Consider the following 26,757-nt stretch of genomic DNA (forward strand, 5'->3'; position numbering starts at 1 on the left):
GGGTAGAAGATGGAAGGTGGAGGCAGAACTGTGTTTTTGTGGGGCTGAAGTTTAAACAACGGGGGGGTGGGGCGGGGAGAGGCTTTTTAAGAAAAAGAATACAAAATTATCTTATTTTTGCAAATTTTGCAAAATTTTGATTGTGTGAACACACTGCTAGGGCCCCTCAGTGGAGACAGGCATCGTCACTGACAGGAGGCAAAGCAGAGTCAGTGCGATAATCTAGGTCCCCGCAGAGGTGAGGGGGTCAGGAGCTGAGAGGCAATCGGGAAAGGCTTCGTGGACAAAGTGGCCTGGAAGAGTGAGCAGAGCTGACCAGAGGGGAAGGGTGCGATGAGTTCGTGGAGCCGTATCAGGCCCCCAAGGCTTGGGTTCTTCTGAGCGGAGCGGGAGGAAGGGAACAAGGTCTTATGGGGCAGTGGAACTGACGGGGAGGCGGCTCACATGGGTCCAGAGGATGTGCTGGACCGAGTTGGGGCCCCACGGTCCTGACTCCAAGCTCTCTCTCCATCCTCTGTCAGCGCCTCTATGTGGCTACGTCACGGCAGCTGAAGCGGCTGGAGTCTGTCAGCCGCTCACCCATCTACTCCCACTTTTTGGAGACGGTGACCGGCTCCAGCGTCATCCGGGCCTACGGCCGCAGCCAGGACTTCGAGGCCATCAGTGATGCTAAGGTGGACACCAACCAGAGGAGCTGCTACCCCTACATCGTCTCCAACAGGTCAGAAGCAGCTCCCTCAGCCCCTGCTCCTCCCAGGAGTTTCCACCAGTGTCTCTGCGGGAGAGACCCTGGTGTTCTGGGTCCAAGCCCCTCCTTCCCCCTAAACAGCCCCCTTCTTGCATCCGCCCCGTTTCCTCCTTGCCTAATCCCCACAGGTGGCTGGGGGTCCGAGTGGAGTTCGTGGGCAACTGTGTCGTGTTCTTCACTGCACTCTTCGCTGTGATTGGGAGAAGCAGCCTGAGTCCAGGGCTGGTGGGCCTGTCTGTGTCCTATGCCCTACAGGTACGCAGAGGTCTGGGTCCTGGGTCAGGGCCACCACTGGGGCAGAGGCCACACAGGTTTCACAAGCATCTCCTGAGCACCTCGCTCTGCCCCAAATGGGGACCAGCCACAGGTTCTGCTCCACGGGACTGTGAGCTCCCTGTCAAGTGTGGAGAGTCACTCCCACCAGCAGGGGATGGTACTGTGGGGTGCACAGACCTTAGTGGAGGAAGGCCCAGAGGAGGTCTCTACCTTGGAGTGTTAGAGAAATTATCTTGGAGCTTGGCCCCAAGAGACAAATAGAATTTGCCCTGCCTGCATAAGATCTAGAGGTCAACCCTGACAGGGGTCCGGGGGCAGGGACGTGGAGAGCTGGAATACAACTCATTTCACAAGCCTGCAGAGAAAGTACACGGAGCGGGTAACTGGAGCCTGGGAAGGTCACCCTGATATCAGCCAATATTGTCAAAGCATTAAATAACTGCAGATGGAATTTTTGTGAAGCAGATCCCATTTGCAATGCCTCAGGTGACTCAAATCTTGAACGTTTGGTAAACAAAGGACAGTCCAGACAGGTCAGTCTTCTCAGACTTTAATGTGTATGTGAATCACCTGGAGATTTAAACTGAAGATTCTGATACCGTAGACCTGGGGCTCTGGCTTCAGCGCTGTCTGTCAAGCCTCCTTGATCCACAAAGTGTGGTCCAAGGACCAGTTGCATCAACATCACCTGTGAGCTTCTTGGCCACGTAGAATCTCGCATCCCACCACAAACCTACTGAATTAGAAGCTACCTTTGCACAAGATTCCCTGGGAAATCTTTCTTGTGCATATTAAAGTTTAAGAAACACTGGGCTGGGTGGCCTTTTGTTAAGTCTGCATTGTCACTGCCTGAGGTACAGTCGTGATTTGAGCCCCAGGTGGCACATCTGTGGGTTTGCCCAGGCCCACCTGGGTCATAGCTGGGATAGGATAGGAGCATAGTCAAGGAGTCTGAACTCCTCCCAAAGCCATTTCAGGGGGAGGAGAGATTGCCCCGCTTATGACCCAGTCCCTTTGGCTAGGTGACGTTGGCTCTGAACTGGATGATACGAACGATATCAGACTTGGAGTCTAATATTGTGGCCGTGGAGAGAGTCAAAGAGTACTCCAAGACGGAGACTGAGGTGGGTACGGGATGAGCCTGGGGCAGGGAGGGGTGCTTGCAGACCCACCATCTCTACACCCCCAGGCCAGCTGTTCAGGTGGCTCCTCATTTATTCATTCATTCAACCCTTCTTGAGTGTCAACCAGAGGTCTATGTGAGGAGGTGTAGGGCAAGACAAGGTCTGCCCTCAAGCAGTTCCTGATGTAGTGGGAGAGGACAGCTCTCGTTGTTCCAAGCCCTCCTTGGTCACAGTATCTTGTCCTCCCTGGGACCCCCCGGTCCCATGTCCTGCCTCTGTCCCTCTGTCCACGAGCTCATCCAGCCTGGATCCTATGCTCCACCAGTGCCAGTGCTCTCAACTCCCTTGCCCTTCTCTCTCTCAGTCATCCTCACCCCAGTTGAGCCCATCTGTCTACCTTCTGAAACATGCCGGTGCTCAGCTGCTAAAACGTTGCTGGAGAAAATCATTGATTTTACTTCAACTTTATAACCACACACCACGGCTGGGTGTTCCTGTTTTGCTTCTCCAAGAAGCGTGTGTTCCCACTTTCAGAAAGTTCTGTTTTGACCATTCTCTTTCCTTAAACCCCTACATGCCCTCCTCCCTGTGCTCAGTCATCGACCGAATGACTCAGTCATCGGTCATCATAGGCTCAGTCATCAACCTTGCCTAACGCTTCAGTGAGAAAACGGCTTTACAAGATGTGAACTCCCTCAGCCTTCCTGCCTCCAGACTTTCAAATCTGCCTGTGTCCCTTCCACCTTCTTCCTTTCTCATTTCCCTCTACTTCTTCGCATGGCCACCCAAGGACTTCACTTCCTCAATCACACCCTCCATCTGCTACATCATCCATCTTGCTCCCTCTGTTGGATGATTCCCATCCACACGCGAAAATAAGCTCTTGTAGCTTCCATTCTAGACACTCAAACCAACCCTCCCTTTCCCCTGTATCCTATGTCCCATTTCTCTGCTCTCCTTTGTCGTGAAACTGGCTTTAAAACATGGTCTGCAGGTGCTCTCCCCACTGCCTCATCACCCTGTCGCCTGGTTTCTGGCCCTATGACTCCACTGAACCCACTCACCAATGATTTTCCCACTTCCTGACCTAGGGACACTTTTCTCTTCTCATCTAATGCAACCGCTCAGTGACATTCAGACAAATAGCCCCTCTCTCCTACTTGGAAAGCACTTCATGGCTTCTGTGGCCTGAGCTCCTGCCCTGTCAGCCCCCATTGAGCCCCACCCCACCTGTTCCTCCCAACCTGGCCTCTCCTGCCCATGGGGCCCCCATCTACCCCTGTCTTCCCCAGGCATCCCCTATCATTCCCTCATCCCCCATTCTCTGGGATCTTCAAATTCTCCCTCTTCATGCCTAGCATTCCCATATCCCCTCTCTACACACATGATCCCGTCTCCACATTCTCAAAAATTCTGCCTCCAACGCTACTGTCCATTCCTTTGACACCTCCTCAAGAGAGCGGTCTACCTATACTGGCTTCTTTGCTTTGTGACTGCTGACAGTCTGACCCCCCCCCATTTCAAAACACCCTCCCCTCTCCCTCCTCCAAATAGCAGCAGGGAGATCCTTTAAAAACACACCAAATCATGTTATTCCTCTGTGCATGGCCCTACATCTTACTCAGGGTAAAAAAAACACAGTCCTTAAAACGGCCAGCAAAGCCCTATGTGATGGGACCATCCACTACTTGTCTCCTACCTCTCACCTTTGTCATTGTGATCCAGAACACACCTGGAAGTATTTGTACTTGCCGTTCCCTCTGTCTGGCATGCCCTTCCCCCAGATATCTACTTGTCTTTTTCCTTCACTTCCTTCAGGTCTTTATTTAAATATCACCTCCTCCAGGAAGCCTTCCCTGACCACCCTGTACAGAATAGCAACACCAGGCACTTATCCACACTCATCACCATGTGACATTATGTAGACTTACTTATTTGTCAACAGTATGCCCCCCTAGACTCGGATGGGGACAAGAACTTTGTCTTGTTTACCATTGTTGACCCCACTACCTGTCACGGAGTAGCCACTCAATAATAAAGAATGGTGAAAGGGGGAGCGAGGGCAGGTGGGAGGGGCCGCTTATGGCCGTGGGGCATGGGGGAATGGGGAGAGCAAAGCTCTGTGGGGAATAATGTCAGAGGGATAAAGAGACATTGAACCACAAGGTTGAGTCACATGAGCACCAGGACCTCCCCACCAGGGTCCCTAGTGGGTGAGGATGGCAGGGGCCTGGGGAGGGAGGCAGACCAAAGTTGGGAGATGGCTGGGCTGGGGAAGAGGTGCCCCCCATGATAAGGATCCTGTCTTCCCCCGGTGGCCAGGCCCCCTGGGTGGTGGAGGGCAGCCGCCCACCAGTAGGCTGGCCACTGCAGGGTGAGGTGGAGTTCCGGAACTACTCTGTGCGCTACCGGCCCGGCATGGAGCCGGTGCTGAAGGACCTGAGTCTACAAGTGCGAGGTGGCGAGAAGGTGCGTGTGGGGGGGGGTTTTCCCTGGGGAGCGTGGGTCTGTGGGATGGCAGGGGCCCAGCCCAAGGGTCTGCTTGGCCTCCCAGGGAAGTCCTGGCAACAGCCCCGCTAAACCCCAGCCTCCCCCTGACGACCCCCCACTGCCTCCAGGTGGGGATCGTGGGCCGCACTGGGGCTGGCAAATCGTCCATGACCCTCTGCCTGTTCCGCATCCTGGAAGCCACGGAGGGCGACATCCTCATCGACGGCCTCAACGTGGCCGACATCGGGCTCCATGACCTGCGTTCTCAGCTGACCATCATCCCCCAGGTAGCAGCCTGGCGTGGCCTGGCCACACTGGCCCGTGACTCTGGCGGCAGGTCCCACCCCTGTTCTGTAGCTTGGAGTTCAAGACTGGGACCCCTCTCTGGGAGGCTGGAGAGCAGGACAGCAGGAGCAGAGCCACAGAGCGGCCCCCCGTCGTGGGTCTGGAAGGGCCAGATGTCTCCTGCCCTATAAGACCCTGTCCTCTGACCTCTTGGACCAGCAGAACAACAGGCCCCTCCACACAGCCCACCCCAGAGGCCTTCTATCCTGGCCTCCTGGTTTCACAGCTCTGAATTACATTTCACTTTTTTTTCTTCTGACTGGACACTTTGGGGTCAGATTTGCGGTTCAGGTTTCTGCCTTAGTGGAGGATTTTGGGTTGGCAAAGCTGAGGTTTATCACTTCCCCACAGGCGTTTTTCTATCTCCTTGGCCATTGCCTCCCTCCTGGAGGGCTGGGGTCAGAGTGGGAATGCCGCCACCTCAACCCCTTTCTTGTTCCCTGGCCTCGGGGCCCATGGCTCCCTAGGGGGCCTGAGCTGCCTCCCTCTGAGGCCTTGCTTTGCCCCCAGGACCCCATCTTGTTCTCGGGGACCCTGCGCATGAACCTGGACCCCTTCGGCAATTACTCGGAGGAAGACATGTGGCGAGCCTTGGAGCTGTCCCACCTGCACACCTTTGTGAGCTCCCAGCCGGCAGGCCTGGACTTCCAGTGCTCCGAGGGCGGGGAGAATCTCAGGTAACAGCTGGGAGTGGGTGGGTGGGTCAGGAATAGCACTCTGCAGCACTATAGAGGGTCTAGCATGAAACGACACCAAATCCAGGCCAGGCGCCTCCTGCCCTCCCACCCCCATCTCAGCCAGAGTGAACTCAGGGGGCACTGTCTTGCATTGAGCATATCCTGTGTGCCAGGCACTGTGCACTACTTCACTGACTCCTCACACAAGCTCCAGAGAAACTGAGGCAGGGCCAAAGTCACACAGCTGGGAGAAGACATGCCTGGGAGATTCCAAAGCCCTGATCGGTCCTCTCTTGTGAGACTGTCAGTGGTGTGCTTGGCCTGAGGAGGGGCTGTGGACTGAACCTGTGGAGCAGATAAGAGGAAACCTACAGAGCTTTAGAGAAATCTTATATATTTTCCAAGGTGGATGCAATTTTGTTTGTGGTTTAGAAGTGGGCAAAGTGAGCGCTCTGGGCCTTTCTTTGCTTCCTTATAGCCCCAGACTTTATATCACCCGTCGCTGTGCCACGTATCAGGGAGGCCCAGAGTCACTTCTTACCGAGTCTAAAGGCTTGAGACACTTGTACCCATGTTAGTTGTGTGATTTGGAGCAAGCCGCTTACCCTCTTTGTGCCTTGCTTTCCTTTACTCTGAAAGGAGTATGGGATAATAACAGTCCCATACCTGTTAGCACCATGCCGCCCAATAAAAATATACTTTGAGCCACATAGGTGTAAATAAAATTTGTCTAATAGCCACATTAAAAAAAAAGAAAAAGATGAAATAAATTTTAATTGTGTATTTTATGTAGCCTAATATATCTAAAATATCATTTCAACATGTAATTGATACAAAAGCTATTACGGACAGTTTGCATTTTTTCAAGTGTAAAATCCTGTGTGTATTTTTACACGAACAGCACATCTCAATTCAGACTTGTCATATTTCAAGTGGTCAACAGTCACCTGTGGCTAGTGGCCATCATTTGGACAGAGCAGTCTTAGGGTTATTGTGATGAAATGGAAAGCACTTAGACTGGATATACTCCTGAGAAATTTAGCTATTTGTATTATTCTACGCGGTCCATACCTACGGACTGGACTTTCTCCAAAAACAAAAACAAAAACAAAAACCTGTACATTTGCTCAGCACTTAATAGTGTTCAAGGCACTTTGGCCTCTACTGTCTCCTTTCATCTTTACTGCAGTCCTGTGGGCCAGAAACGAGGCTCCAGAGGATAAAATTATTTGCCCAAAGCTGCTCAGCTAGCAAGGGGGTGGGGCAAGGACTCAGGGAAGTGGGAGCTTCTGCCCCAAAACTTTCCTTGCGGCATCATAGCCACTGGTGGGATGCCCCCGCCTCCCCAGGCAGCCCTGCAGGAATGAATGTGCACAGTACCTGGATTTCACTTACACAGCCGTGTTGGGGGTGGCTGGCGGACGAGCCTAGGCTTTCAGACCCTGTGCCCCACAGCTGTTTTTTGGTCCATTCTCCTGTCCTGGCTTGCCATGAGCACCTCTCCCCAGAGCATCCCCTCCATCCCCACATCCGTCAGGATCTGAGACAGAAATCCACTCCCCTCCTCCCTCGCTGAGCTTGTAGCCACTTTAAGTATAACCTATATCCTGTGCCAGTCCCACCATAAATCAGCCCTGAGCTCTATCTGGCGGCTCATTCTGCTGCCAAAACCTTCCTTAGTTGCGGGAATAGGCCGGGGAGAGAGCCTGGCCTTCACTCGGGCTGTAGTGACTCACCCCTGCGGGAAGGGCTGAGGTATTTGTCCCTGGGTGTGGGGGGTGCTGCAGCCTCTGTGGTTGGGAACACAGCCTCTCTTTGTTCATTAGCTCCAGCTTCCAAGGCAGGAGGTGGAAGGTATGCATTCCACCCCTCCTCCACCTTCCCAGGGACCAGACACGGGGAACCCCCCTAGCCTCCTCTGCCCTGTCCCTTCCTTGTTCCCACAACGGAACCCTGACCTATGTTCCCCGTGGGGGCGGAAGATGACTAAATTGTGCGATATTAGGCTCAGCAAGATAACGTGATGTGTGCAAATATCCAGGAGGAGTCATTTAAGTGTGTTATCACTAAGGTGTAAATGACTGAGAGATTGAAGCAGAGAAACACGGTGACACTGGTTGAGGAGTGAGGATGGGGAAGAAAGCACAGGAAGAAGAGACCGGGGGTGCCAGAGACAGACTGGGGATTTCACAATGTTGTTAAGTCCTGGCTCTACCCGCAAGGCCCCTCATTATCCCTGTGGTGTCCAGACCTCAACTCGGTGTTCCAGGAGTACTGGGCTAAGGCAGAAATGGGAGAGGTTAGACAGAGAGCCAGCCCTGGGCCATTGGGAAGGAGTGGAGACAGAAAGTTTGGGGAATGAGGCCTGGGGTCAGATTGGGGGCACCCAGCTAGAGATACCTTGCCTTCCCCATTTTCAGCGTGGGCCAGCGGCAGCTTGTGTGCCTGGCCAGAGCCCTGCTTCGCAAGAGTCGCATCCTGGTTTTAGACGAGGCCACAGCCGCCATCGACCTGGAGACGGATGACCTCATCCAGGCCACCATCCACACCCAGTTTGAGCCCTGCACGGTGCTGACCATCGCACATCGGCTCAACACCATCATGGACTACACCAGGTGGGGCACTGGCACCCAAGCAGGGAGGGGCCTGGTGGGGTCGCCTGGGCCGTGGGGACGTGGTTGGCAGATTAAGGTTACGGGATATGTGGATATGGGAGCTCCGTGGGGTCGTCTAAGGTTTGGGGGGGGCGCAGAACAGTGTGGGTTATCTGGGCACCGGGGGCACAGGGATGCTTTCTGAGACACAAGGGACACTTTGGGGTTATCAACACGTGGGGAAGGGGCACACTGGGGCTCCGTAGGCATGGCCACTTCTCCCCCACATCTTAATACTGAGGTGAGGGGAACCAGATCCTTCAGGCCAAATCCTGTCACTTCCTGAGCACTGTTTCCAGAATGCCCACATGGCCATGGCTTCATTTGAGCCTCATTCCCATCCTGTGAGGTAGGCGTACAGACCAGGAAGCCACTGAGGAAAGGTGCACGATGCTTGGGTCCCGTGCAGAGTAGATGCTTTGCTGTGGGAAAGCAGAGGGCTGAGTCCCAAGCCTGGCTCTGCTGCTGACTGCTGTATGACATTAGGCAATTCACAAAACCTCCATGAACCTCTCTCTCTCTCAGGGTTGTTGTAAGGAGTCAATGAAATAAAGCGTTAAAAGTGCAGGTGACTGGAGGGGTGGGAGGGAGAGGCAAGAGGGAGGAGATATGGGGATATATGAATATGTATAGCTGATTCACTTTGTTATACAGCAGCAACTAACACACCGTTGTAAAGCAATTATACTCCGAGAAAGATGTTAAAAAAAAAAAGTGCAGGTGATCCTAGGAGATGTCCTTTATAATCCTCACTAGAACCAGCTTCTCAAAGGATTAGGGAAGGAGCCTTCCTCATGGTATCTTACGGCTTCGTTGGGGAGGCAGCTCACTCAGCCAAAAGGCAAAAAATGTGACCTGTTTGCTCACTGTGCCTAATGTCAAGGTGTGCTGCTGGAGGACAGGGGAGGGGCTGGGTGACTCAGAAGCCTGATGGAAGCCAGCTGGTGCTGGCCTGCCAGGCTGGCCCCCTTGGAGACACGGGAGCTCAGAGTGAGGAAGAGGCAGGAGGCTGCAGCAAATCTATCCTGAAGGAGTATAGTGGGAGTACATCAACAGGGCTTCATTCACAAAACAAACACCTGCAGGGCAGGCTTCATTCACAACACAAGGAGTACATCAACAAGGCTTCATTCACAAAACAAACACCTGCAGGGCAGGGGGAGGTGGGGAGATACATGGACAGGGCAATGGGCAGACCTTGGCCCTCTCTCAGAATTTCCCCACACAGCTCCCAGGGGCTTGGGAACCAAGCTGAGAATGCCTGATGCTAAGTGTCTGTTCCATCCCTACCACACCCACCCCGCCTCCACTCCCATCCAGGATCCCACTGGGAGAAGGGAGGGTGGGCAGGAAGGCCCGGGCCCTGGGTCCAGACAAGGGAAAGGGCTGGACTGAGAGGATCTCTTCCCAGGCCTAACTGAAAATGGTTTTCACCAGCAGCCTTTCAGGAAAAGGCTGCATCACATGCAAAGGCCCTGAGGTAGGAGGGCACATGAGGCTGGAGTAGAAAGGGTGAAGGGGCAGTAGAACCAAGAGGACAGGGAGAAAGCGGCCTCACTCTGCTGCATTTTGAGGACCATGGGAAAGCATTCAGTCCTTACCCTAAGGGCAATGAGAAGCCACTGAAGCGAGGGGGGCAGTCTCCTGGGCTTCAGTTTGGGCAGTGGCTAGGCTGTGATGTCCACAGACACACATCTTCCCAGGACACATTTCTGGGAGCCCCATAGGTGGGGAAACAGAGTGGGTGCAGTCCAGGCCCTCTTATTGAGGAGCATCTCCCGGGACTTGGGAGAGCCCTTTCTGCTCCTGCCTCACCCTGGGAGCCAGCCTGTTGGCCCTGCACCAGGTGCACCCTGTGTTTAGTTGGCAAGAGATTCTAATCCCAGGCCCAGGCTTGACTGTGTGTGTGTGGGCGGGGGCAGATCCACCCATCAGCGGCAGCCAGCTTTGCAGCCAAAGCCCCAGATGCCAGCATCCGGCCTCACTGCAGCCCAGTTTCCCGCCGTGTGCCTTTTTGAGTTGGCACAAAGCAGATGGAAGCACACAGGCCCTGTGACCCTGGTGAAGGGAAGGGCTCATTAGGGGAGGTTTTCGGAGCCCCGACTAACAAAGATGAATCGGACCTTGTGTTTGATCCCAGAAATTGTCTCATCTGCCAGGACAGCAAACGGAGTGGCTAAAATAACCAGCCTTGCAAGCGTGCATATGTGGTGTAGCACTGTGTTGGGTGGGTTGACTGAAGTGGGAGGGTTGGCATGTCACTGCGGGGCCTGAGCGGTACCCAGAAGGGCAGGGTTGGACCATGAAACCAGATCTGGGCTGATGGAGACCTGACCACTTCTTTTCCTTGGCTAGGGTCCTGGTCCTGGACAAAGGGACAATAGCTGAATTTGATTCTCCAACCAACCTCATTGCAGCCAGAGGCATCTTCTACGGGATGGCCAGAGATGCTGGACTTGCCTAAAATATATTTCTGGGATTTCTTCCTGGACATTCCTGGTTTTCATCAGGAAGGGTAAGGACACCAGATATGTCTACAGAATGGACTTAATAGCAAACGCTGGGGGCATTTGTCAGGTTTTTGTCCCTGTTAAGTGCCTGGCAGGATAACCATGCTAAATGCTTCAGGTGACGAGGTGAAGCCCCAGAGGCAAATGACATGCCCAAAGTCATAGCTAATTTGAGGCAGAGCCCAGACTAGTCCCCAGGTCTCCTGATTCCCATTGTGGTGTTATTTCCACACTGTACTGTTTTCAATCATTTCATGGCATGACCTCCCTACCCCCATGATTTTTCATATTTTCTACTCTGAAGTTTTTTCTTTTTTAATAAAGCTTTTTCCTTCTGGAACAGAAGACTGCCAGGTCAGGCCGTCCCTAGGAACTGAGTCTGGTACTCTGGGGTGCTGGCCTGGATCCATTAAAAATGGAGCGCTGATAAAATAAAGCTACGTGTCAACAATACATACACCCCAATGTAGCCTTTCTCTGTTCACAAGGTCTGGGGGCTAGGACCTTTAGAGGAGGCAGGGAGGAAGGAGGGAGAGATGGAGGTTACCTTTATACACATCTACATGGCTGGAATTATCTGAAAACTTCAGACCCAAGAACTTTTGGCTAGAAATATTGTCTTCACAGCCAAAATTCACTGGGTAATTGCCCGTAGTTCCTGCGCTGCTGTGCAGATACTGTAAAAAGGTGAGAAATAAAACCCCTGAAATCTGACCCAAGGCCTCCTGGGAAAGCTGCTGTGAACACCTCCACATTTTTATTTTAAGTTCATATTATTTTTTAAATTTATTTATTTTTGGCTGCATTGGATCTTCGTTGCTGCACGCAGGCTTTCTCTAGTTGCAGCGAGCGGGGGCTACTCTTCGTTGCAGTGCGCGGGCTTCTCATTGCGGTGTCTTCTCTCGTTGTGGAGCACAGGCTCTAGGCGCGCGGGCTTCAGTAGCTGTGGCACATGGGCTCAGCAGTTGTGGCTCGCAGGATCTAGAGCGCAGGCTCTCAGTAGTTGTGGCGCACGGACTTCGTTGCTCTGTGGCATGTGGGATCTGCCTAGACCAGGGCTCGAACCCGTGTCCCCTGCATTGGCAGGTGGATTCTTAACCACTGTGCCACCAGGGAAGTCCCGAACACCTCCACATTTATGTCATCCCTCAGACCACTACGCCTGCTTCTCTAGGGCAGGGGTCCCCAACCCCTGGGCCGTGGACCGGTACCGCTCCATGGCCTGTTAGGCACCGGGCTGCACGGCAGGAGGTAAGCAGTGGGCAAGCGAGCAAAGCTTCATCTGCTGCTCTCCATCGCTCCCCATCGCTTGCATAACCGCCTGAACCATCCCCCCACCCCATCCATAGAAAAACTGTCTTCCACGAAACCAGTCCCTGGTGCCAAAAAGGTTGGGGACCGCTGCTCTAGGGGATGAGAAATGCGAGGTGCTTTATTTCCTCGCCCCTTTAACAGTCTGTTCCGGACAGGTCCCCGTCACCAGTGAGGTCTCCAAGTCATGCATCGTCCTCACTGTGGCTGAAGGTGAATATTGGAACACAGAGCAGCCAGAGGCTGCCCCCTCTCCTGACAGTCCCGGGCTGGTCAGTGAGATGAGGGAGTGAATTAAATTTGCTTTTTTTGAGCGAGCCAATGAAGTGTTTATTTTTCTGCAGGTCAGAATTTACCTGGCACATGGCCTTCTATTTGGAAGGGATCTCTTCTCTTTGTTACCTTACTAAGTTTTCTGGTCTCCTCTGACTCTCATTTCTTCAAACTTTACTCTTGGTATCATGTGACTGGTTGTGGGTGATGGCTTTTTTGTTTTTCCTCCACCCTAAATGGTTTGCAGTAGGTGTGGAGATGGCTCCTTTGATCTGATTTTCCTATATGCATCGGGCCAGCCTGTGCTGCAGGACTATTTGTTAAAGGTTAATCACATTTTTTTGGCAGGCTGTTTCTGCCCAGGATGTTTATGAGTGCATAGAAGAAGACTTCCATCCTTGTGATAAAGCGAGTATGAAGGCACAAATGCCCCAATTATTCTGCCTCTCCTTGGAGCTAAGAAAAGGTCTCTGCTGTGCTCCCTGATTTATCGGGCCGATTTGGCACGACGTCTGGCTTGGGAGGCTCTAGCTGCCCCAAACCAACAGAAATGCAGATTCATTCGGCATCATTCTCAGCTAAAGATCTGAAGGTGTAAGGCTGTATTTCCTCTCCTGTCTTGGGAGTTTGCCTCTGAGCTCATTGAGGCCCTGACAGGTGCTGACAGCCCAAAGGAGAGGCTCAGTTGTGTAAAGTAAATAGGATAATCAAAAAATGTGGTTAACAGAGGATGACCTCCATCTAGCTGGCTCAGCTACTCTGGGGAAATGGAGCTGACTGCTGTGAACTGAGAGGAAGACCCCGCACAAGATATCTGTCTCCGGTGCCACTGACAGGCGTGCACGCCACCGCAGCAGCAGGAGGGAGGCGGCTCAGTGGGGCCCAGTCCCTCCTATTCTTCCTCCAGAGGGTTTTCCCCCTGGAACTGTCCAACAATTTGAACCCCGTATTATTAGAAGAATAGTGCTGTTTAGGAGGCCAAAATTAAAGAATGTGGGTTTGGTCAGTTAATATTTAATTTTAATAATACTTGTTATGCTTGAACAGTCAGCAGTTCAGGAAGAGAAAAGTCTTCAGTGAATGTTTACACACAGTGTGAGCACATGCTTTAAATATGCAGTGGAGGAGGAGGGGCGAATTCACAGTTAACAAAGCTAAAAAAAAATCCTTGTTATAAATTACACAAAGCATATAAAAATATTTCTCTGAATGCATAGATTAAGACTTTAAACTCACCTACCAGCAGCTGTGCAGTCTAATTCACTGCCATACGCAAGAGTCAGTTGACCACAGAGGACTTTATAAGGGAGAAGAGAGAGCAGGGCAGGGCCCATCTCTCACTGGAGACTCCCGCGGCCTCCATTTCTAAGCCCGGGAAATGCCCTGGAGCTACTCCTCTGTAGGCCACCTCCCAGCCAGGGGCTTCAACAGCTTCCAAGACTTTCTAATTGATCTGGATGGCTGGAAGAGTATTAACCCCAATGATTTAGACATGAATTAACACTGAATTTATTTATTCCAGGATAAAACTAGCCTTAACTGTATCAGTAAATTGTAACTTTTTTCAAAGGTAAGGGGGAAAAAAAGGGTTAGTTTGTTTGGACTGACTATCTTCTGACTGGTTGAAACACAAGGGAAGTTTCTTCTTTAAAGTACTTCAGAGAAAGTGAGTAATAAATAACCTTTACACTCTGTTAGGCAAGCACTGCACAAGGGTGAGTAACTCACCATCCGTAATTGCTGTAATACAATTAAGTCACTGAACAGAGTGACTCCACACTGGCCTTGAAAACACCTCAACCACAGCTCAGCATTTAAGCAGCAGCAGGAGGCCATTAGCTTAGCACAACATTCTCTTCCACTGACATCTTCTGCACATTCTCTCTCAATCTGTAGTGTTCCAATAAAATTAACACAGTTAGGAACTTAAGTTTCTTTGGAAACAATAGGCACTATGGGGAGAAAGCTTCTTAAGACAGCAGGGATGTTCTTCAACAGCTGGCTTCAAACCCCTGCTCTCCTGTTTAAGTGTGCTCATTCTTGTTTCTAAAGTTAAGCTGTTTATTTCAACAAGACAGTAGCTTTTCTTTTTAACATTAATGACACTGAAGGGAAGGAAAAGAATCCTTAAATGCGTTCTTTAGAAAAATTCTTATGCCATGCTCAAGAGTTTAATCAGGTTATTTGTTTGTTTTGAGAACAAAGCCTGGCCGACTCACAACTGACTTTGTTAAGTGGGTTGGTGGTGGTTGTGGAGGATGCCCAAGATCAAACAACTTGTTTACAAAAGCAACAGATTTCAGAGCTGTGTAAAAATCCCAATAGTTTCAAAATAATCTTTATCTTTGATACAAAAATAAAGATGCTAACTCCTTTTAGCTCAGTTTCCCACAATAACCTTTAAAATAGCAAAGGATTCAGTCTGGAAAATTGCTTTTCATTTGTAGTGGAAAATGAAAGTGGAGAACATGGACTGGCAATGTTTGTGCTCTTCTCTTTCGGTGCAATTAAACAGAAACACGAAGACAGGGATCGCTTCAGTTAAAAAAAAAAAAAAAATGCTGTTGCTCTTTTAGAAGGCGTTAGAGAGCCCTCTAGTGACCACGAAGGGGCGTTAATGCAGAGATGACTGTCTAGGCAATGGCAATCTAGAGACAGAAGCAGTCGAGTGTTTACAATGGAAAAAGTCAGGGAGGGGAAGCTCTTTTGGTTAACAGCATATTTACAATTAGGTAACTGTATTCTTAAATAATTTTAACCTGAGTAACATTTATAACTATGTTATGTGAAACCTCACAGCCACAAGTCACACCAAGATTCCTATGTCCAGTACCTGTGCTTTCCCCAGTTTTCCTCTCTAGTTCATGTTTCTGGAGAGTCGTGAACATGCAACACCAAGAGAAGCGCTTCCCGGCCCTTCGGGTGCACTGTCAACAGGACTAGGTAGAAATAGGCTCTGCTCTCTCTCAGCTTCTGTTAGACAACTCTCTTACATTCTGCACAAAAAACACACTGGATATAGAACCGTCGGCTTCTGCCTCTCCAGGCCACTTCTCAGCTGTTCACAGCTTCCAGCAATAGGTTTATTGTGCACCAAGAGGCTCGGAAGAGTGGCACCGCTGCTCGGGGTCAGGGGCTTCCTACCTTGGCAGAACGATGTTAGTGTATCCGACGCAGTGGCACCAGGGGCCCTCCGGGGCATCCAAGGCATTTAGATCAATGGCTTGTCCTTGGCCCAGAGGTGATGCACACTGTCACAGTACTCAGTGATAAAAGTCCCTGCTGCATTAGTAAGTCAGTTTTGAAGCTCTCCTGTTGTAGCAAGGCCTTTCAGTCAGTGTGGATGCAGCATTTCTGAACAGAAAATTATTTTCACTTATCATTAGAACCAGTTCCAGCTCCTGGAAATCTTGGAGTCGAGCAACATCTTTGTCCTAAAACAAAAATAGGTTAAACAGATTAAGAGGAGCCGCTTGTCTCTCTGTGTTTGGTGTGCTGTGCTGATACCAGTGATAGTGCAGGAAATTCCCCAGGAGCGTGAACTGGGTTGGAGTGGTAGAAGGCCTTAACAGCAGATGCTACAAGATAAGCACACCTCGAAGGGAGAGGCAGTGCAGGGATGTTTTCCTCAGGGGCCCCGAGAAGCCAGAAGCCTGACATTCAGGGAACCCAGAGACGCTGGGAGGACCACACATGTATCTATGTAGATACATAGCCTATAATTTAGGCTGGTTCTTATGTTATAAAACACAAGGCACCTGTGATAGTGCACTAGTAATCCTTACAGATCACTGAAGAGAAACAACCAAAAATAGGTACCTGTGAGTGGTAAATTCAGAACATCCTCCCTGGTATCCTACCACTTCCAGAAATGCCAGTGTCTCTACAGGCCCAGTAGAGGAAAGAAAGCTCAATGGAAAAACACCCTTTGCTCTTGTTCTATTCTCTTCTCGTTTCTTCAACTATGACTCACATACCCAAGGAGGAAGCTGGGTATTTTCCAAATGGAAAAAGCAACCACTTAACAGACCTTTCTTACCTTTCTTACCAGAGTATTGGGTAACTTTCTGATCTTCTCCACTTGATCAGGATTAACACCCAGCTCACAGCAACTCACTCTGAGCAATTCTTGGTAGGTGAGCTCCTGTCTGTCCAGTTCAATTTCAATGAAGTCATTTTCTCGAAGAGATGGGTTCTGAATCCTCACCTTGAGTACCAGCTCTAGGGAAAAGGGGGGAAATGTTAATGAATGATTCTGGCATAGTAACCCGAGGTAATTTAAGACCTTTTCCAGAAGATGGTTACCCTTAATCATGTCCTGTGCTAAGGCCTGTGCCACCCAATGAGAAAATAAAGCACAATATTACAGCATGGTTTGCTCAGGCCCAGTTCTGGCTCTGCTGGTGCAGTTGCATTGTCCTCCCTACATCTAGGACTGTGGTTCACAAAGTAAAGGGGCGGCAGGGGGAGACGGCAGACAACCATCCCAGCCATACAGAAGGCCAATTTACTTCTGCCGCTGGAGCTAAGCAGGTAAAGGCTTGAGAATGGGTTGGGTATCAAACAACACATAAGCAGGGTGAGGGGAAGCGAGGTGAAAAGAAGGCACGGGAAGGATAACGGTACAAGAGTTACTCTATAGACTTAACAATTGTGGATCTAAAGATATTTATGATATGAAAATCCTTGCAGTAAAGACAGTACAAGAGCAAAAAGATAAGCTACTGATAAAAATTAAAGTCTAACTATGACTTGAATTCAGTATACCTTAATAAGGGAGGAATTTTGGCTTTGAGAGTAAACAAATACCATTATTCGTGGCTCTGGGATCTAAGCAGTCTGCTCCTAAATTCTGAGCCTGGCTGCCGTGATGGCCCAAGCCATGCACCCATGTGCATTTAGTGGTTCTGCTTTGCTCCTTATATAGGAATCCCTCACGCCACCCATGGGCCACTGTTATCAACAACAATAGTAACAGGTCCTCAAAAACAGAAAGTGAGGGAGTTACTGATATGGAAAAAGAAAGGTAAGACTAGACTATACCCTGTGGTGTTGACTGGAATTGGAGGTATTAGGATTAATTTACAGTTTTTAATATTTTTTAAAAGATCTAGATTAAGTAGATACAGAAATACAGAAAAAAGTACATATATTTGTGTTTGCTTGCCTTTTTTTTCTTTTTTTTTTTAACGTTACTAATCCTCTCAGGTCAGCATGCAGCTTGATATCCAGGAAGCATATGTTCATTTTCTACTTTTCATTTAAAACAGGGGTCCCCAACCCCCGGCCACGGACCAATACCGGTCCACGGCCTGTTAGGAATGGGGCTGCACAGCAAGAGGTGAGCAGCAAGGGAGCAAAGCTTCTCTGGGGCTCCCCATTGCTCGAATTACCACCTGAACCATTCTCCCCCTCCCCCCACCAGTCTGTAGAAAAACCGTCCTCCACAAAACCAGTCCCTGGTGCCAAAAAGGCTGGAGATCGCTGATGTAAAATACCAAAGGAGAGTTTGTTGCTTTTGTCATAAATTGTGGGAGCTGCTTTCAACTCTACTTTTTGTGACCTTTTGAACCTTGAATGACTGTGGTACAAATGCGTATAACCCCGCTCTATCATGTACTAGATATGTGATACTGGGCAAATTACCTATCTCTCTGCATTTAAGTTTCTCCATTTCTAAAATGTACATAGGGACTTCCCTGGCGGTCCAGTGGTTAAGACTCCATGCTTCCAATGCAAGGGGCGCAGGTTCAATCCCTGGTTGGGGAACTAAGATACTGCAAGTTGTGCGGGGAGGCCAAAATAAATAAATTAATTTAATTAAATGTAAATAATAATACCCAGTTGATGAGTCTGCTGTAACAATTAAATGAGAACCTGGAGTGCTTTGAAGTCATGTCCCTAGGTACATGCATCTTTACTTTATATCTTTCCTTTCATCATTCAATCGCTCTTTATTGTTTGCTTGCTTTTTCCTTTCTATTCTAACTCGGTCCTCTGAGTGAGCCTAGAAGAAATGACGCTAGCAGCAGTGAGCACACCTAGTGTTCACGTTCTGGTTCCTGAATACCATTCTCCACCAGAAAGAACCAGGGGTCCTCGGAGAAACAGCTGATTCCAAGGCTGGGGCGGGGAAAGTTATACTAGGGAGCCTGAAACATCTTGCTGTACCACAAAGTAAGGAAGTGCTCCAGGAATGATGGGCATGTCCAAGAGACACAAGAACAAGCTCCAAGGGGCTCCCTCTGGATAAATCTGGCATAATTTGAACATCAAAATAATGATACTAATGCATTATAACCCAATAAATAAAATAAGAATCAGTGAGTTCAAATGGAGGAGAAGGGAAAGCCCTTCTTTATAGTAGAATACCACCTAATAAACAGAGAAAAAAATGAAAGGAAATCATATTCTACAAAATAACTGGCCTGGACTCTTCAAAAATCTGAGGTCTAAAGTGATAGCTAAAGGCTGAGGAAATGCTTCAGATTAAAGGAGACTATAACAACATGATAGGCAAATGCAATGGTTGATCCTGGGAGGCGGGCAGGAGTAGAGGGAGTGAAGATAGCCACAAAGGGCATTGCTGACACAGCTGACACAAATTTAAATATAAACTATGGGTTAGAGAATAGTTTTAGGTCAAGGTTATATTTTCTTTTTTCTTTTTTTTTTTTTGCGGTACGCGGGCCTGTCACTGTTGTGGCCTCTCCCGTTGCAGGACGCACAGGCTCAGCGGCCACGGCTCACGGGCCCAGCCACTCCACGGCATGTGGGATCTTCCCGGACCAGGGCACGAACCCGTGTCCCCTGCATCAGCAGGCGGACTCTCAACCACTGCGCCACCAGGGAAGCCCAAGGTTATATTTTCTAAATCTTCTCATTATATGGTGATTATGTAAGAGACTATCCTTGTTCTTAAGAAAAACACACTTAAGTAGTTCAGGGTAAAAGGGCAAAAGATAACTTGTAAATCTGAGTAAAGAGAGTTCCTTATACTAGTCTTGCAACTTTTCTGTAAGTCTATAATCAGATGCAAAATAAATAAATCCCACCCCCACTCCTCAGAAAACCAGGAAGTAAAGCACTAGACCTCTGGACACCACCCGCCCTGTTGCAGAGGCTGTTTGCTGATGAGAGGTTACCTTGCATATTAAATGGAAATGCTCCGGTGAAGAAAAATGGCTGGAATGCTGGCGCTGGTCCTGCATACGTCCCATTTTGAGGCTCCAGAGACATTGGTGGCTTGGACGGGACAGAAGAGAACAGGGAGCGACTCTGACTCACCGGTGGCTGACAAACAGGACCCGGTTTTGTGCTTTCTGGTGTTCTGAGTATGGCAGATGGGGCAGACACATCCCCATTCTGAACCAGTGCCAAAGAGGTGTGGTCCCGTGGAAAGGCCCCAAGCAGGGGAGGTTCCCCAGGGGGCAGCAATGGAGGTGAGCCATCTGCAGGGGGTGATGCAGGAGGTGTGGAGGGGCCCCCATTCTGCAGCTGGGCTGAATCCTCCGACCCAGGGGTATAGATGAAAGGGAAGGCTGGGTTGGCCAAATAGTTCGGAACAAAGGGCAGCTCTGACTCCTTCTTCAGCTGAGGGAGGTCGTCATGGTTATCATCATCATCTTCCACTTAAAAAGACGGAAACACAGAACATTTACATAGCCCTTTAAAAATTACAAAGTAAAGAGTATCTTGTGAAAGCTAGTGTCCTTTGGTATACAACAAATATTTTGATCAGTGTTTACTGCACGTTTATCGTTACCATTTTTATCACCTTAAAGTTTACAGATAAAAAACCAAAACTTTATAATGCCTACCTTTCCAGAAACAGTATGGAATAATTATCTTGGCACAGTTAAGACTATCTTGTTTTTAGATACAAACAGATTGGCTGTTTGGCATCAAGAATATATACAATAGGGCTTCCCTGGTGGCGCAGTGGTTGAGAGTCCGCCTGCCGATGCAGGGGACACGGGTTCGTGCCCCAGTCCGGGAGGATCCCACATGCCGCGGAGCGGCTGGGCCCGTGAGCCATGGCCACTGAGCCTGCGCATCCGGGGCCTGTGCTCCGCAACGGGAGAGGCCACAATAGTGAGAGGCCGGCGTACCGCAGGAAAAAAAAAAAAAAAAAAAAAAAAAAGAATATATACAATAATACCATAAGTCTTAAATTAGGTTGACAAAATCAAAAGTTGCCTCAAAACACAGACTCACCTCCCATAATCTTCCTAATTTCTCTCCTTGATGTTAATTGGACTGGCATTTCTCCCTTTGTGGTAAGAATCTCTTTGTCAGCTCCCGATTTTAACAAGTAAGAGACCACCTGACCATGGTTGCGTTTACATGCCCAGTGTAAACAGGTCCTACGGCAAAGAAAAGAAAAAAAGAGTGATTTAAAAAGTGGAGAGGTGATTTGGGATTTCAAATTCTACACACCAGTAAATAAATACATACAAGCGTGTTAGAGTTCAGCTAGAACCAGAAAATCAGGCTGGTAATCTTAACTTCTCTTTTCAGAAAGCAGATGATCGAAATATTTAATATGCTTAAAATCTATTTTTCAGTTTCATTTCTGGCCCTTGGGAAAAGCTGATTTATCCTCGGAGCTTTATTTCAATGGCTTTCAGAAGGCTGGCTGCCTGGCTGGCTAGATAACTCTACTGATATCCTGTGTGTTCACTCTATCAGTGTCGCTCATTAGATTGTACCAATCTCTTTAAAATATATTTTTACATGGCCATATTCCTTTTAAGAGACTATGGAAACTTGCTTCATATGCACCAAATGTCACTTGAAGATTAAATATTATCAGGCTACTAACCATCTCTCATCTGCAGCTTGCTCTGCCACTAAAATTATTACTACAGCAGATTCCTGTCTGAATCTCAGTTACTCTTTTCCTCTTTCCTTTTCTCTCCTTCACACACACACAAAAAGGATTTCCAAATTTCCATTTTTAAGAGTTCACTTCTCTAGCTCTCTCCAGAAGGCTACATTTTTCAAGTGCTTTAGGAATTAAAGTACATGTGCAATGCCTTGTGTTTGAGGCACTACACACGTACTTTAATTCCTAAAGCACTTCAAAAATGTACATCAACAGCCAAAAGTTTTGAGAACTCTTCTGAAGTATTAGACTTATTTAAGTAAAACTAATTATTTACTATTGTACACACAGGAAGGGATTATGCACACTCTAAAGAGCTATTATCTTAACACTGCACAGAAACAGAATAACATGCTAGCCAATACTCCAACTTAATAGAGCTACGAAATTCATCCCCAGTTGCCAAACCTGAATGTTATTATGGAAGGAAATTACTTTTCTCCCTTTTTGAAATGTCCTCACTCACCAACTCTCTAATTGAACTGAGATAAATATCTTCAGAGCTTATAGACGAATATAAATATGGTAAAGAATAGAACATAAGTTCAATACTGAGGATTAGGTCACCCACCTGAGAAATATAACTATCTAGAAAGTACATTTGGTTCCAGGAAAAAGCTGATTTGCCCTGGGCACCTTAATATTTATGACTTACAGAAAGCCAGCTTGTCTGGCTGGCTGGGAGCAACTCCACTGATGTTTCAGAGTGATATTTGACATTCCAAACTATTACCCATTAGAATTAGATTATCCAGATGTCTTTAAAAGGTACTCTATGATGAAAAGAATGCCAATTTGGGGAAAATAAGGGAAGAGTCTTGATATGGACTTCTAAAATATAAGCTCTGTGTGAGGGTAAGGAAGTATCTGCTTGAATATACAGGTACTTAATATTTGCTGAATGAGTGAACCAAGGACACGGTGGGCATTACTTGGAGTAGAAGGATCCCACATATCCTTGATTCTGGCCAAACTACAGCTGAGAGTGTGTTTGTGTGTGGATGTCTTGAAAGCCTGAAAATGAATAATTATAATGATAAGCAAGCACTCAAAAATGAATGGAGCATGATGAGAAAAATATGTTCCCTTTTGGAAATAAAGTGCTCACTTGCTAGTAGTAAATCACTTGTTCACGACAAGCTTGAGAGTGAAGGAAGAAATATACTGCCAGTGGATCTGAGACACTTGGGGACAAACCAGCTAGCTAAAGCATCACCATGTAAAGTGGAGTTAAGTCAACACAGCACGTCCACCACAGCCCTGTACCCTGAGTGATCATCATTTATAGTCCAGACCTGTGCAGCTCTGGGTGGCCAGAACTGACAGGCACTGTAGCCAGGCAATATTTTCAACTTCTTCCTGAGCTATTATACTTGTTCCTTAAAGCAAAGGGGTATGCATGACACTTGAAGTACAACTGATGTGGGAGCTCTATCTTTGAACGTGAACTCTTTAAGCTTTAAATTTGCAGTCAGAATAGCCTATCAGTGCTGGGAAGTATTTCAGACCAGAGGCACTGGGCATCCTTTCAGTGCTGGGAAGTATTTCAGACCAGAGGCACAAATTTCATTTGTGCAGAAATTGTGGTTACTGAGCAGCTAAGAATTGAAAGCAGTAACCATTCTGCTTTTCTATGCTGCTGACTATGTTTTTTGAGGATAACCTTTATATCCCATTACCCAGCACACTGCTTAATAAAAAAATAATAGTTAAAAAAGAAAAAAATAGTTAACACAGACATGTTTTACATGCTGAACACTGTTCTAAAAGTTTTACATATATTAATTCATTTAATCCTCTAAACAACCCATTTAATCCTCTAAACAACCTACTATTATCAACATTCTCCCACTTTACAGATGAGAAAACTGAGGCAGTCAGCAAATAAGCAAAACACTATGGTACACAGAGATTGTATTACAAGGACAATAAAGAGAGGAAAGGGATTAGGAAATGCCAGAGACAGGGAAGGGGCATGGCTCAATTTTAAATTGAGGGCCAAGGAAAGACTCACTAAGGGGACGTCTAAGCTAAGACCTGAAGGAGGTGAGGGGACAAAAGCATTTTAAATAACGGGAAGAGAAAACACAAAGGCCTTGAATCAACATTGTGCCTGGTGTTTTCAGGAAAAGCAAGGAGGCCAGGAGAGCAGAATGAAGGGGGCAAGGGGGTAAAGCCGGAGGTGAGGCTTAGAGGTAAAGACAGAGGATGCAGGGACAAGGAGTCGAAACTGTAGGACCCTGTGGGCTTTTACTCAACGTGAGACGGGAGCTATTAAAGGGTTTTGAGCAGAATGAAATGATCTGACTGGCTGCTGTGCTGAGAAAAGATCCCTCTGGCTGCTGTGCTGAGAAAAGATGTAGGGTAGAAGGACTAGTTAGGAGGCTACTGCATTAATCCAAGTGATGGAATGATGGTGGCTTTGCACCAGAGGTGTAGTGGTAGAGCTAGTGAGAAATGGTCAGATTCTAACTACACCGCTGCCAGTGGAGCTGGCAGGATTAGCGGCTTGACTGGATGTGGGGTGTGAGGGAAAGACAGAAGGCAAGGAGGGCACCAAAGGTTCTGGCCTGTGCACCTCAGATGCTGAGATGAGGACTCAGGAGCAGGCTGGGGACAATTAGGGCGACCAGGAACTCAACCCTGGGCATGTTGCATTTGAAGTCCTATTAGACATCTTCCCCCAATTAAATCTATGAAAGTCTCTTCATATTTCCACCAACTTACGTTCACTGAGCACCTACTATGTGGTTAAGAAAGTATGGTTTGGGGGCTTCCCTGGTGGTCCGGTGGTTAAGACTCCATGTTTCCACTGCAGGGGGTGTGGGTTCGATCCCTGGTCGGGGAACTTAGATCCCACATGCCGTTGGGTGTGGCCAAAAAAAAAAAAAAAAGAGGAAGTATGGTTTGGAGGCAGATGCTGGGTTTGTTTCCCAGCTCCATCAGTTACTGTAAACTCTGTGACCTTGGGAAAATTACTTAATCTTTCTGGGTTTCAGTATCCTCACCTACAAAATGGAGAGGATAACAATAGCTATGTCCCTGAGTAGTTGTGAATGAGATAATACACATAAAGCACCTGGAAGCTTGTTTGCACTACGGAGCAAGCTCAATAAATGTTAGCTGTTTATATCATGCTGCATCTCTGTAAATGCTCACAACACTCTTCTGAAATAACTGGAAAATGAAGTGACTCGGGCAAGGTTGTATATCTAAGCAGGAATGGAGAAGAACCTGCAGGAAAGACCAGGCTTATTCTTCTACACAACACTGCCTCCCAGTGCCGAAACAATGATTCACAGCTTGTGAACCACACAGCAATCCTAGAAATGGCACACACAGAGAAAAGCAAGCTAGTTTGCAAACACTTTTAAACAAAACAAAAAAGCAGTTTCTACTGTTTCCTCGCTTTCTGGACAGCTACGCAGGCTGTTTTCCTTAGGGTAAGTTCGTAGATAGATTTGTGAGGAAGTCGGGAAACTGCGACTCCAGTCCTGGCTTTTATATTAATAGTTGTGTGACCTCGGGCAGGTTATTCTCTGAAGTTGAACCCATCTCCAATGTCCCTTTTAGTTTCAAACTGTATGATTCCACCTTAAAAAATAAAACATTTGCAAACTCACTTTAACTCTCAGCTAGCAATATAGGTTGGTTAAGCATTACCTGGATCAAATAAAAAATTAAAATTTAAATGTGAAGAGAGCAGAATAATACCACATTCAGTAACTTAAAACTTGACCACCAGCACATCATAAAATGAGATGCCTTATTTAGTTGGAAAGGACTCAACTGCATGCAGGCATCTGAAGTCCCATGTTTGAAACTGTTGTAAGAAAACAAAGCAAACACTCCATAGGATAAATGAATGGGTCTTCCTGCAACAGGCAGCTGTAGGTAGTAGCAAATCACTGCTGCAGTGAGACAACAGAGAAGCAGAATAGGGATGCAAGTGATTTTTTCCCCTAGTCTTGGGAAAAGAAATTGTGCTAGTTTATAAGATCCACATTTCCTCAGTTGCTTATGCTTTTTGCTCTGCACAGACGTGCTCTTCATAGTAATTCCAGACTAGAACTGGGGTGAGCATCAAATTAGGGTGACGTTAGGGGTGGGGAGGGGGGAACGGCGGGCGCCAGGGTTCGGGTGGGCGCTGCCGGGGCAGGACCACGTGGGCCGGGATTTGGACACGACGCTCCGCTGACTAACCGAGGCAGAGGGGGCCAGGTCTGGCCTCCAGAGCGCACAGCCTCGTTGACCCGGAGCGCCGGGCCACGCCTTAGAGGGCGTCGGGTTCAGCGCTAGGCCGAGGTCGCGCCCGGGCCGGGTGCTCTGACCCTAGGCCTCCCCCGCTCCCCACTTACCAGCCGTTGACCTCATTTTGGGAGTTCACATCCACCCCGCTCTCCACCAGTTTCTGCACCTCCCGAATGTCCCCCAAGGCCGCGGCCTCCCGCAGCCTCTCCTGCTGCTCCTTCTGCTCCAGGAGAGCGCTCATCTTCCCTCAGCCCCAGGCCCCCGCCCGGGTCCGCCCGCCCGCCCAGTCCCGGCCGGTCAGCGCCGCTGACGCCGCGGCCCGCTCCCCGCCATGGAGAGACCAAGCGGAGCACGTCCGCCCAGCTCGCGCCGCCGCCCGCGCCCGGCCAGCTGCCTCGGCTACCCCGCCGAGGGCCGCCCGCCACTCCCCTGCTGTTCCCGGCCCGTGGGCCCAAGCCTCCTCCCGGCCGCGCCTCCCGCAGGCCGGCTCCGGGGGAACCTATTCGGAGTGACAACCCTGACCCAGATATTTTCCGTTCCTACCCTCGGCGCCCGCGCGGGCTGGCTGTTTATGTAACAGCTGCACAATATTATCTGCCGTGATTCACGGACTATTTTTAGAACTCCCTACCCCGCAGCTTCCAGGGAGGAGGACAGACACAAGGAAAGGGAAGAATGGGTATTTGAGAGCCAGAAAAGCCTTATCCCCTGGCGCAGGCTGTTTACCAGGCATCAAAAATAACTGGTGTTCCCCACCCCCCCACCCCCACCCCGGTTTGTTTGGCTCTTTTTCCTTATCTGAACCAACTCTTGCCCGGCAGGATGGGGAAATGGGCTGAAAACGATCCTATTATATGCCTGTTATTGCAGAGATAGAGTACACGGTTCTTCTTTTGACAGTGCTTGGGACTTTTCAGTTCGATTATTTATTTCAATTGCTGTTGTTTTACATCTCATTTTAGAGATTTCTTCTAAATTGGCTTTCAGGAAAAATATATTGTGCTCAGAGTCTATAAAATGTGATTTATTACTGCTTTTAAATCTTAATTAATTACTCTTCGTGAAGGCCATGTAAGGAAAAAAGAAAGAAGAGAACACCAAAGAGGCTTTGGTGAGAGGAACGGTGCAAAGTATAAACAGCATTCTGCCTGACTTCTTTGCCTAATCAATCTAATGAGGCTCAGAGCCTGGGCTGGCACTGCCTTACTACC

The 26,757-nt window shown here is 48.6% G+C and overlaps 2 protein-coding genes across 8 annotated transcripts in view; one reads left to right on the forward strand and one right to left on the reverse strand.

Moving 5' to 3' along the window:
- ABCC3 (ATP binding cassette subfamily C member 3) overlaps positions 1–11,277 on the forward strand; it is a 43,340-nt gene extending 32,063 nt beyond the window's left edge. For all 6 annotated transcript variants that reach the window (XM_004282863.4, XM_033410992.2, XM_049702657.1 and 3 more), the window contains 8 exons: positions 522–721; positions 877–1,003; positions 2,047–2,148; positions 4,471–4,617; positions 4,767–4,925; positions 5,494–5,660; positions 8,081–8,275; positions 10,670–11,277. In XM_004282863.4, coding sequence (XP_004282911.2) covers positions 522–721; positions 877–1,003; positions 2,047–2,148; positions 4,471–4,617; positions 4,767–4,925; positions 5,494–5,660; positions 8,081–8,275; positions 10,670–10,778 — 1,206 coding nt within the window. In that variant the 3' untranslated portion in view covers positions 10,779–11,277. The remainder of the gene's footprint in view (positions 1–521; positions 722–876; positions 1,004–2,046; positions 2,149–4,470; positions 4,618–4,766; positions 4,926–5,493; positions 5,661–8,080; positions 8,276–10,669) is intronic.
- A 2,129-nt stretch (positions 11,278–13,406) lies between these two features.
- ANKRD40 (ankyrin repeat domain 40) lies at positions 13,407–26,088 on the reverse strand. Of its 2 annotated transcripts, none has more exons than XM_004282561.4 (5): positions 25,654–26,088; positions 20,626–20,774; positions 19,554–20,039; positions 16,448–16,629; positions 13,407–15,842 (listed from the first exon to the last, which is right to left on the reverse strand). In XM_004282561.4, the coding sequence occupies exons 1-5, from the start codon at positions 25,785–25,787 to the stop codon at positions 15,696–15,698; spliced, it is 1,098 nt and encodes a 365-aa protein (XP_004282609.1). In that variant the 5' UTR covers positions 25,788–26,088; the 3' UTR covers positions 13,407–15,695. The 2 variants fall into 2 exon arrangements, with proteins under 2 accessions (XP_004282609.1, XP_033266642.1); XM_033410751.2 differs by having other exon boundaries at positions 16,457–16,629; positions 25,654–26,050.
- Between the last annotated feature and the right edge of the window lie 669 nt (positions 26,089–26,757).

This window comes from Orcinus orca, chromosome 19, assembly GCF_937001465.1.
Source record: "Orcinus orca chromosome 19, mOrcOrc1.1, whole genome shotgun sequence".
NCBI lineage: Eukaryota > Metazoa > Chordata > Mammalia > Artiodactyla > Delphinidae > Orcinus > Orcinus orca.